Source organism: Panthera tigris, chromosome A1, assembly GCF_018350195.1.
Source record: "Panthera tigris isolate Pti1 chromosome A1, P.tigris_Pti1_mat1.1, whole genome shotgun sequence".
NCBI classification, from domain to species: domain Eukaryota; kingdom Metazoa; phylum Chordata; class Mammalia; order Carnivora; family Felidae; genus Panthera; species Panthera tigris.
The window spans coordinates 83,601,280-83,613,685 of NC_056660.1; the positions used below are offsets into that span (position 1 = coordinate 83,601,280).

The 12,406-nt window shown below is 37.3% G+C and overlaps 1 protein-coding gene across 1 annotated transcript; it reads left to right on the forward strand.

The window, feature by feature from the left end:
- The first annotated feature begins 5,503 nt into the window (after positions 1-5,503).
- Positions 5,504-6,433, forward strand: LOC102960583 (olfactory receptor 2T2-like). Its single transcript, XM_007092960.2, has one exon. The coding sequence runs from the start codon at positions 5,504-5,506 to the stop codon at positions 6,431-6,433; it is 930 nt and encodes a 309-aa protein (XP_007093022.2).
- Positions 6,434-12,406: the final 5,973 nt, after the last annotated feature.

Sequence of the window (12,406 nt, forward strand, 5' to 3'; positions counted from 1 at the left end):
GACATGATATTATGCATGGACAACCTGATAGACTCCACCAAAAGTCTGCTAGAACTGATAGATGAATTCAGCAAAGTCACAGGATACAAAATTGATGTACAGAAATCAGTTGTATTTTTATACACCAAAAATGAAGCAACAGAAAGACAAATAAAGAAACTGATCTCATTCACATTTGCACCAATAATCGTAAAATACCTAGGAATAAACCTAACCAAAGATATAAAAGATCTGTATGCTGAAAACTATAGAAACCTTATGAAGGAAATTGAAGAGGATACAAAGAAATGGAAAAACATTCTGTGCTCATGGATTGGAAGAATATATATTTTTCAAATGTCAATACCACCCAAAGCAATCTACACATTCAATGCAATCCCAATCAAAATTGCACCAGCATTCTTCTTCAGTCTAGGACAAGCAATCCTAAAATTCGTATGGAATCACAAAAGACCTCGAATAGCCAAAATAATATTGAAGGAGAAAACCAAAGGTATCACAATCCCAGACTTTAGCCTCTCCTACAAAGCTGTAATCAAGACAGCATGGTATTGGCACAAAAACAGACACATAGACCAATGAAATAGAATAGAAACCCCAGAATTGGCCCCACAAAAGTATGGCCAACTAATCTTTGACAAAGCAGGAAAGAATATCCAATGGAAAAAAGACAGTCTATTTAACAAACGGTGCTGGGAGAAATGGACAGCAACATACAGAAGAATGAAACTAGACCACTTTCTTACACCATTCACAAAAATAAACTCAAAATGAATGAAGGACCTGAATGAGACAGGAAACCATCAAAACCATAGAGGAGAAAGCAGGAAAAGACCTCTCTGACCTCAGCCGCAGCAATTTCTTACTTGACACATTTCCAAAGTCAAGGGAATTAAAATACAAAATGAAATATTGGACCCCATGAAGATCAAAAGCTTCTGCACTGCAAAGGAAACAACCAACAAAACTAAAAGAAAACCAATGGAATGGGAAAAGATATTTGCAAATGACATATTGGATAAAGGGCTAGTATCCAAAATCTATAAAGAATTCACCAAACTCCACACCGGAAAAACAAATAATCCAGTGAAGAAATGGGCAGAAGACATGAATAGACACTTCTCTAAAGAAGACATTCAGATGGCCAACAGGCACCTGAAAAGATTCTCAACGTCACTCCTCATCAGGGAAATACAAATCAAAACCACACTGAGATACCACCTCATGCCAGTCAGAGTGGCTAAAATGAACAAATCAGGAGACTATAGATGCTGGAGAGGATGTGGAGAAATGGGAACCCTCTTGCACTGTTGGTGGGAATGCAAACTGGTGCAGCCACTCTGGAAAACAGTGTGGAGGTTCCTCAAAAAATTAAAAATAGATCTACCCTATGACCCATCAATAAAACTGCTAGGAATTTACCCAAGGGAGACAGGAGTGCCTATGCATAGGGGCACTTGTACCCCAATGTTTATAGCAGCACTTTGAACAATAGCCAAACTATGGAAAGAGCCTAAATGTTCATCAACTGATGAATGGATAAAGAAATTGTGGTTTATGTACACAATGGAATACTATGTGGCAATGATAAAGAATGAAATATGGCCTTTTGTAGCAACGTGGATGGAACTGGAGAGTGTTATGCTAAGTGAAATAAGCCATACAGAGAAAGACAGATACCATATGTTTTCACTCCTATGTGGATCCTGAGAAACTTAATAGAAGACCATGGGGGAGGGGAAGAAAAAAAAAAAGGTTAGAGAGGGAGGGAGCCAAAACTTAAGAGACTCTTAAAAACTGAGAACAAACTGAGGGTTGATGGGGGGTGGGAGGGAGGGGAGGGTGGGTGATGGGCACTGAGAAGGACACCTGTTGGAATGAGCACTGGGTGTTTTAGGGAAACCAATTTGACAATAAATTTCATATTAAAAATATAAAAATAAAAAGTTTGACACACAAAAAAGTTTCCCTCGAAAAAAAATGTTTTTCCTCCCCCATTGACTTAAAAGTCATCCAAATAGTTTGCTCTCATATTTTCAATATGGAATTTCTTTGATGTTTCTATTTCCGTAGAGATAATCAAAACCCAACAGTATCATTTTTCAAGAAAAAGCATAGAATACTGGGCAGTAATTATCTTTCATAAGAGTCTTCTTAGAGCCCTGCACTTATTCTGAGCTTACAATTAATTAAAGTCTGGAGACAAATTCCCATGAGACACTTTTCATGTCTTCCCCATTTTGAGGTACACAAAAGATACAGAACTTGATGAAACACAGAAGATGATATTGACTTCTCACATGCTGATCTCAGACCTAAACCAGGTGTGTAGCAGAAATGTAATTAGTCCTCTTTCAGGGAGTTTGAAATTTCAGAAATTTCAGTCAAGACAGGTATCGACTAATTTAATGTAAAAGAGTGACAGGGCACAAGGAAATGACAGCAGTTACTGGAAGTACACCAGGCGGCAGTAACTATGGGGCTGAAGGCAGGGGTAGGAGAATGTTTTTGCCTATTAATAAAATAATTTCCTTCTAGGCAGGTAGTTAACTCTGTTTTTCTACCCAGCCTCCATACAAAAGGACCTTTGTAAAGCAAAAGCAGATAAATTTGGATTACATGAAAATGGAGTCTGCTTCTCACAGTGAGTCCTTAAATGAAAAATTCAGTGTCTTCAGGGAGGGAGGATCTGTAGGGAAAGGTCTCTGTCTCATTTTGTTCAGCCACTGCCTGACAAAAGACACAGTAAGAACACATTGCACCATTTTTGTCTGCCCCAGTTGCTCAAGATTGCACATAGGGTCCTTACAAGCAGTCAATAGGTTAATGTATGCAAACTACTCTGGAATTTATTGTCTTTCATAAGTGTGAACTACTGTTCTTATAAGGGTCATCGGTGTTAGTATGTCCTCCAATATACTGCCATCGGTGTTAGTATGTCCTCCAATATACTCCATGTACTCCAGCAGCAAATATTTTGCAATTACTGCGACTTAGCTTGTGAGGAGCACTGTAGAGTTTAAGGATATTTATTAAGGACAGGATGAGTTACAGATGAGAGCAATCTGCTCACGTCTCTCTAATAGGATCTGTGTTTTGCCATTCATACAAATATCTTTTTAGAGTGCTGCTTTGATTGTTAATCACTTAGTTTCAAATCTTATGTGATGGAGAAAGTTAAGACTTTCTAGAAATTGAAAGGAAATGTGACTTTCCTTAGAAGAAAATAAAAGAATGACATTACTTTAAGATAAACAAAATTAAATTTGTTTTTCTTTATTTCTTGAGTAAATCATGGTAAATCTATTGACCACTTGAAGACAAAACATATATGTTGACAAAAAAATATTTTTCAAAAATTTTTATAATATACTGCTTGTGCATTATTTAGTCAGAGTCTGTATCTAGCTAAATGTATAGTTTATTGTTGAATCATTGTTTCAGTGTAATAAAGTGTGTGCTCAATGATTTTTATCGATACATATTGTCTAATTATAATTTTGAAGAAGGCAAGTGCCGCCCTTATAAATCAGGTAAGTTAACATTTCCTTTAGCATTTGAAATAATTACATCCTAGAGGTATTCATTCATTTCCAAGTCACAAAGATATTGGTAGAACTAAGGTCTTCCTAACAAAATCACAAAAATCACTTTTACTCCACATTCCTAAATCTAAGAGAATGTAATCGTATGTGATTAATATAAAACATTACAATATTTTCAATATACAATATATCATAGACCTAATTTGCTAATGTGCAAAATTATTAATATACACTTAAAAGAGGCTTGCATGTAAGCACATAGACTTACAAAACGAGTCATCAGTTAGATGCCAGGCACAATGCTTGATGTTTTATCATTCCTAAAGCAAGATATTTTACAGTGTTTGTATCTATTTCCCATTCCCAGTCTATATTTATTTGAATATACTATTGTTAATAACACTGTTATACTTGTAAACATAATGTCATATTTTACACATAATTATGTGGGACCATGAGACATTATTTTCAAAGATATTCTCCCATTATTTCACTTCCCAATGAACTAAGCTCTGTAGGGAAAGGCTTTATGTCAAAAAACACAGGAAACTAGAGAAACATCATAAAGGATAGTGCCCAGGAAGAGGAGACCAGGAACTTGAGGTGCACAGAGTGGTAACTTAAGAAAACAAATTTCAGGGGTGCCTGGGTGGCTCACTTGGTTGGGTGTCTGACTTGGGCTCAGGTCATGATCTCACGCTTTGTGGTTCCAGCCCTGTGTTGGGCTCTGTGCTCACAGCTCAAAGCCTGGAGCCTGCTTCAGATTCTATGTCTCCTTCTAGCTCTCTGCCCCTCCCTCACTTATTTTCTGTCTCTCTGTCTCTCAAGAATGAATAAATGTAAAAAAATTTAAAAAAAAAATTTCCCCAAGACCAAAGTTCTGCCACAAGCTTATTATGACCCAATCATGAATGACACTATTCTATTTCCATTGACAGATGAACATTATACAATGATATTTTTTCATTATCTCAAATCATGAAAAGCATAATAATGTAGGATTTGATATAAAATAAAATATTTCATGTATATTATTGATAATAAAAGCAAAAATTCTCATTATGATTGCTTCACAAAGAGGAAACATTGCATGTGGACCATCAGGGTTTACAAAGGAAATCAACTCATTGATCCAGGAATTGAATATGTATGAGACCTTTCTCATCAAGCAAAAGAGGATATTTCTTCATTTGTCATTAGTGTCACCATCACTTTTACAAAGATGGGAAATTAAAATTTATTTGCATGACTTTAATCAACACCTTAAAAGTATTTTGAAGAAATTTTTACTCAATGGGAAATGAACAATAACTGAAAGATTAACCAAGAGATATGATTGCTGTCTTTTAGGCTGTTCATTGACAAAGGAAATTATTCGAGTGAAAAAATAAGTTTAAAATGAAGGTAAGACATGAGAATTAAAAAGAAAACTGAAAACGTAAGAATTAAGGAAGTTAGTATGTAAAATAGAATAAACAGTCTATATCATTTCGGTGGCGATTCAAATTTCTTTAGAAAAGCTGTGAAATGGCCACAAGGGACACTTGAGATCCTTTGGGGTGGAGGTGAGCAGAACAGTACAGTCAGGAAAGCAATATGAAAAACACAAGAATGTCAACAGATTGGAGTACATTAAAAAGTTAAATATATGGGAAACATAATGGTCAGGTTTGTAATTATTACCAAAGGGACTAAATATTCATCTGGCCAAGTCAAACCAACCAAATTAGAATATAACATTGCTAATTTCTGAGTAGAAATTTTTCAATTTTCTTTTCAATTTTCTTTTCAGTTTTCTTTTCAATTTCTTTTTTATGAGAATGTACTGTTTTAAAGTCCTAGCTGTAAGTGTACAGAGAAGTGAATGTTGACTGACAGATTATTTTAACAAAGCACCACATCCTTTGTTATATAACTTTTCCAATTTTTCAGTTTGAATAAAGCATTTAAATTAAAACATGGAGCAGAAGAATGAAAGCTCAACTGACTTTATCCTCCTGGGACTCTTTCCCTGGTTCAGTTATCCCTACCTCCTCATCCTCCTCCTCCTTTTTATTTACATTATTGCCTTTACTGGAAACTCCATACTAATCCTCCTCATCTGGCTGGACTCCTGCCTCCACACCCCCATGTACTTCCTGCTCAGTCAGCTGTCCCTCATTGACTTGGCTTACATCTCCAGCACAGTCCCCAAGGTGGTTACCAACTATTTCACAGAGAGGAAGAACATTTCCTATTTCGCCTGTGCCACTCAGCTCTTTTTCTTCCTCACCCTTGGTCTTGCTGAGTGCATCTTGCTGACCCTTATGGCCTATGACCGCTGTGTGGCTGTGTGTAACCCCCTGAGATACACAATTCTCATGAATCCCAACGTCTGTCTGCAGATGGCTGCTGCAGCCTGGATTGGAGGGTCCCTTGCAGCCCTTATACACACCATCTACCCAATGAATTTCCCTATCTGTGGTTCCAGGGAAATTAATCATTACTTTTGTGAGATGCCTGCCATCCTGAGGTTGTCTTGTGTGGATATATCAGTCTATGAAATGGTAAAATTTGTATCAACAATTGTGTTTCTCCTCGTCCCATTTTTTCTTATTCTGGTCTCCTACACTCTCATCTTCCTCACTGTTCTGAAGATGAATTCTTGGAAAGGAAGTAACAAAGCACTTTCCACCTGTTTCTCCCACCTGACAGTAGTGAGTCTCTACTTTGGTCAAGCCATCTTCATTTACATGACACCCAGTTCTTCTCACACACCTGAACAAGATCAGATTGCAGCTGTACTTGGCACCATAGTGACCCCCATGCTAAATCCCCTCATCTACAGCTTAAGGAACAAAGAAGTGGTGGGGGCCCTGAGGAAGTGCATGGGAAGATGTGGCAATTGAGAAAATGCTATGTTTCCACAATGTCACTGTAAGAAACGTTTCATACTCAATATTGAAAGTAGCTATTATCATTGGATTGTCATACTGGAAATGTAACATAATAAGGGATCAGAAAAGTATTAGGACTCAGGCATATTGTTATTTGTTTGTTGGTATAAAGTTGTTTCTAGTTCCATAGTCAAGGCTTTCTTAGAGTACAAACTTAATGTGTTATTTATGATTAACCTTTTGAGAAATTACGTGGGTTTTGACAATAACGTCTGTGCAGAGATAATCTCTATCGTCTTGAGCAGTGTCAGTGTATCGGGACACATGATCTAAAACCAATTGTCATCCTAGAAATAACTCGTTGATTGATGTTTCTTATTTAAAAACCATCATCTCTGTGTTTTCTTTCATTCATATATTAACTCTTAATGCTATTGACCAAACCTCCACTCTTCAAAAGATCAAGATCACTTGTTCCATAAAATCTTTGTATATAAAATTTTCATTCAGCAATCTCTTATTGGTAATCATATATTTTTTTATATTTTATTGCATATAATTTATGCAAGTTGCATTATTTTGCTTTCTAAATTAAAGAATATATATATCCATATGAGAATAGAAACAATGAGGTACATTCAGGAAATTTTTGATGGATTTTATGGGAATTATTTTTTTTTAATTTTTTCCTACTAATTTTCACATTTTTTAAATTTTTTGTTGGTATGTTAACATTAATAATTTTCAAGCTAATAAAATAGGTTAACTTTATAGCTTTAAAATCCTATTCAGTGTACCTTCTTTTTTTAATTCTTTTTTTTTCAATATATTAAATTTATTGTCAAGTTGGTTTCCATACAACACCCAGTGCTCATCCCAAAAGGTGCCCTCCTCAATACCCATCACCCACCCTCCCTTCCCTCCCACCCCCCATCAACCCTCAGTTTGTTCTCAGTTTTTAACAGTCTCTTATGCTTTGGCTCTCTCCCACTCTAACCTCTTTTTTTTTTTTTCCTTCCTCTCCCCCATGGGTTTCTGTTAAGTTTCTCAGGATCCACAGAAGAGTGAAACCATATGGTATCTGTCTTTCTCTGTATGGCTTATTTCAGTTAGCATCACACTCTCCAGTTCCATCCACATTGCTACAAAGGGCCATATTTCATTCTTTCTCATTGCCACATAGTACCCCATTGTGTATATACACCACAATTTCTTTATCCATTCATCAGTTGATGGACATTTAGGCTCTTTCCATAATTTGGCTATTGCTGAGAGTGCTGCTATAAACATTGGGGTACAAGTGCCCCTATGCATCAGTACTCCTGTATCCCTTGGGTAAATTCCTAGCAGTGCTATTGCTGGGTCATAAGGTAGGTCTATTTTTAATTTTTTGAGGAACCTCCACACTGTTTTCCAGAGTGGCTGCACCAGTTTGCATTCCCACCAACAGTGCAAGAGGGTTCCCGTTTCTCCACATCCTCTCCAGCATCTATCATCTCCTGATTTGTTCATTTTGGCCACTCTGACTGGCGTGAGGTGATATCTGAGTGTGGTTTTGATTTGTATTTCCCTGATAAGGAGCGACGTTGAGCATCTTGTCATGTGCCTGTTGGCCATCCGGATGTCTTCTTTAGAGAAGTGTCTATTCATGTTTTCTGCCCATTTCTTCACTGGGTTATTTGTTTTTTGGGTGTGGAGTTTGGTGAGCTCTTTATAGATTTTGGATACTAGCCCTTTGTCCAATATGCCATTTGCAAATATCTTTTCCCATTCCATTGGTTGCCTTTTAGTGTTGTTGGTTGTTTCCTTTACTGTGCAGAAGCTTTTTATCTTCATAAGGTCCCAGTAATTCATTTTTGCTTTTAATTCCCTTGCCTTTGGGGATGTGTCGAGGAAGAGATTGCTACAGCTGAGGTAAGAGGGGTCTTTTCCTGCTTTCTCCTCTAGGGTTTTGATGGTTTCCTGTCTCACATTCAGGTCCTTTATCCATTTTGAGTTTATTTTTGTGAATGGTGTGAGAAAGTGGTTTAGTTTCAACCTTCTGCATGGTGCTGTCCAGTTCTCCCAACACCATTTGTTAAATAGACTGTCTTTTTTCCATTGGATGTTCTTTCCTGCTTTGTCAAAGATGAGTTGGCCATACGTTTGTGGGTCTGGTTCTGGGGTTTCTATTCTATTCCATTGGTCTATGTGTCTGTTTTTGTGCCAATACCATTCTGTCTTGATGATTACAGCTTTGTAATTGAGGCTAAAGTATGGGATTGTGATGCCTCCTGCTTTAGTCTTCTTCTTCAAAATTACTTTGGCTATTTGGGGCCTTTTGTGGTTCCATATGAATTTTAGGATTGCTTGTTCTAGTTTTGAGAAAAATGCTGGTGCAATTTGATTGGGATTGTATTGAATGTGTAGATAGCTTTGGGTACTATTGAAATTTTGACAATATTTATTCTTCCAAAACATGAGCAGGGAATGTCTTTCCATTTCCTTATGTCTTCTTCAATTACCTTCATAACCTTTCTATAGTTTTCAGCATACAGATCTTTTACATCTTTGGTTAGATTTATTCCTAGGTATTTTATGCTTCTTGGTGCAATTGTGAATGGGATCAGTTTCTTTATTTGTCTTTCTGTTGCTTCATTGTTAGTGTATCAGAATGCAACTGATTTCTGTACATTGATTTTGTATCCTGCAACGTTGCTGAATTCCTGTATCAGTTCTAGCAGACTTTTGGTGGAGTCTATCGGATTTTCCATGTATAGTATCATGTCATCTGCAAAAAATGAAAGCTTGACTTCATCTTTGCCAATTTTGATGCCTTTGATTTCCTTTTGTTGTCTGATTGCTGATGCTAGCACTTCCGACACTATGTTAAACAACAGCGGTGAGAGTGGGCATCCCTGTCGTGTTCCTGATCTCAGGGAAAAAGCTCTCAGTTTTTCCCCATTGAGGATGATGTTAGCTGTGGGCTTTTCATAAATGGCTTTTATGATCTTTAAATATGTTCCTTCAATCCCGACTTTCTCGAGGGTTTTTATTAAGAAAGGGTGCTGAATTTTGTCAAAGGACTTTTCTGCATCGATTGACAGGATCATATGTTTCTTATCTTTTCTTTTATTAATGTGATGTATCATGTTGATTGATTTGCGAATGTGGAACAAGCCTTGCATCCCAGGAATGAATCCCACTTGAGCATGGTGAATAATTCTTTTTATATGCTGTTGAATTCGATTTGCTAGTATCTTGTTGAGAATTTTTGCATCCATATTCATCAGGGATATTGGCCTGTAGTTCTCTTTTTTTACTGGGTCTCTGTCTGGTTTAGGAATCAAAGTAATACTGGCTTCATAGAATGAGTCTGGAAGTTTTCCTTCCATTTCTATTTCTTGGAATAGCTTGAGAAGGATAGGTATTATTTCTGTTTTAAACATCTGGTAGAACTCCCCTGGGAAGCCATCTGGTCCTGGACTCTTATTTGTTCGGAGATTTTTGATAACTGATTCAATTTCTTCGCTGGTTATGGGTCTGTTCAAGCTTTCTATTTCCTCCTGATTGAGTTTTGGAAGTGTGTGGGTGTTTAGGAATTTGTCCATTTCTTCCATGTTGTCCAATTTGTTGGCATATAATTTTTCTAGTGTTCGCTGATAATTGTTTGCATCTCTGAGGGATTGGTTGTAATAAATCCATTTTCATTCATGATTTTATCTATTTGGGTCCTCTCCCTTTTCTTTTTGAGAAGCCTGGCTAGAGGTTTGTCAATTTTGTTTATTTTTTCAAAAAACCAACTCTTGGTTTCGTTGATCTGCTCTACAGTTTTTTTAGATTCTGTATTGTTTATTTCTGCTCTGATCTTTATTATTTCTCCTCTTCTGCTGGGTTTAGGCTGTCTTTGCTGTTCTGCTTCTATTTCCTTTAGGTGTGGTGTTAGATTTTGTATTTAGGATTTTTCTTGTTACTTGAGATAGGGCTGGATTGCAATGTATTTTCCTCTCAGGACTGCCTTCACTGCATCCCAAAGCGTTTGGATTGTTGCATTTTCATTTTCGTTTGTTTCCATACATTTTTTTGATTTCTTCTCTAATTGCCTGGTTGACCCACTCATTCTTTAGTAGGGTGTTCTTTAACCTCCATGCTTTTGGAGGTTTTCCATATTTTTTCCTGTGGTTGATTTCAAGCTTCATAGCATTGTGGTCTGAAAGTATGCATGCTATAATTTCAATTCTTGTATACTTATGAAGGGCTGTTTTGTGACCCAGTATATGATCTATCTTGGAGAATGTTCCATGTGCACTCGAGAAGAAAGTATATTCTGTTGCTTTGGGATGCAGAGTTCTAAATATATCTGTCAAGTCCATCTGATCCAATGTATCATTCAGGGCCCTTGTTTCTTTATTGACCGTGTGTCTAGATGATCTATCCATTTCTGTAAATGGAGTGTTAAAGTCCCCTGCAATGACCACATTCTTATCAATAAGGTTGCTTATGTTTGTGAGTAATTGTTTTATATATTTGGGCGCTCCTGTATTCGACGCATAGACATTTATATTTGTTAGCTTTTCCTGATGGATAGACCCTGTAATTATTATATAATGCCCTTCTTCATCTCTTGTTACAGCCTTTAATTTAAAGTCTAGTTTGGCTGATATAAATATGGCTACTCCAGCTTTCTTTTGGCTTCTAGTAGCATGATAAATAGTTCTCCATCCCCTCACTCTCAATCTAAAGGTGTCCTCAGGTCTAAAATGAGTCTCTTGTAGGCAGCAAATAGATGGGTCTTGTTTTTTTATCCATTCTGATAACCTATGTCTTTTGGTTGGCGCATTTAGGCCATTTACATTCAGTGTTATTATAGAAAGATATGGGTTTAGAGTCATTGTGATGTCTGTATGTTTTATGCCTGTAGCGATGTCTCTGGTACTTTGTCTTACAGGATTCCCCTTAGGATCTCTTGTAGGGCTGGTTTAGTGGTGACAAATTCCTTCAGTTTTTGTGTCTTTGCGAAGACCTTTATCTCTCCTTCTATTCTAAATGACAGACTTGCTGGATAAAGGATTCTCGGCTGCATATTTTTTTTCTGTTCATCACATTGAAGATCTCGTGCCAATCCTTTCTGGCCTGCCAAGTTTCAAAAGAGAGATCAGTCACAAGTCTTATAGGTCTCCCTTTATATGTGAGGGCACGTTTATCCTTTGCTGCTTTCAGAATTTTCTCTTTATCCTTGTATTTTGCCAGTTTCACTATGATATGTTGTGCAGAAGATCGATTCAAGTTACGTCTGAAGGGAGTTCTCTGTGCCTCTTGGATTCCAATGCCTTTTTCCTTCCCTAGTTCAGGGAAGTTCTCAGCTATTATTTCTTCAAGTACCCCTTCAGCACCTTTCCCTCTCTCTTCCCCCTCTAGGATACCAATTATGCGTATATTATTTGTTTTCAGTGTATCACTTAGTTCTCTAATTTTCCCCTCATACTCCTGGATTTTTTTTATCTCTCTTTTTCTCAGCTTCCTCTTTTTCCATAATTTTATCTTCTAGTTCACCTGTTCTCTCCTCTGCCTCTTCATTCCAAGCCGTGGTCATTTCCATTTCATTTTGCATCTCGTTTAAAGCATTTTTCAGCTCCTCGTGATTGTTCCTTAGTCCCTTGATCTCTGTAGCAAGAGATTCTCTGCTCTCCTCTATACTGTTTTCAAGCCCAGCGATTAATTTTATGAGTATTATTCTAAATTCACTTTCTGTTATATTATTTAAATCCTTTTTGATCAGTTCATTAGCTGTTGTTATTTCCTGGAGATTCTTTTGAGAGGAATTCTTCCGTTTGGTCATTTTGGATAGTCCCTGGAGTGGTGCAGACCTGCAGGGCACTTCCCCTGTGCTGTGGTGTATAACTGGAGTTGGTAGGCGGGGCCACAGTCAGACCTGATGTCTGCCCCCAGCCCACCGCTGGGGCCACAGTCAGACTGGTGTGTGCCTTCTCTTCCCCTCTCCTAGGA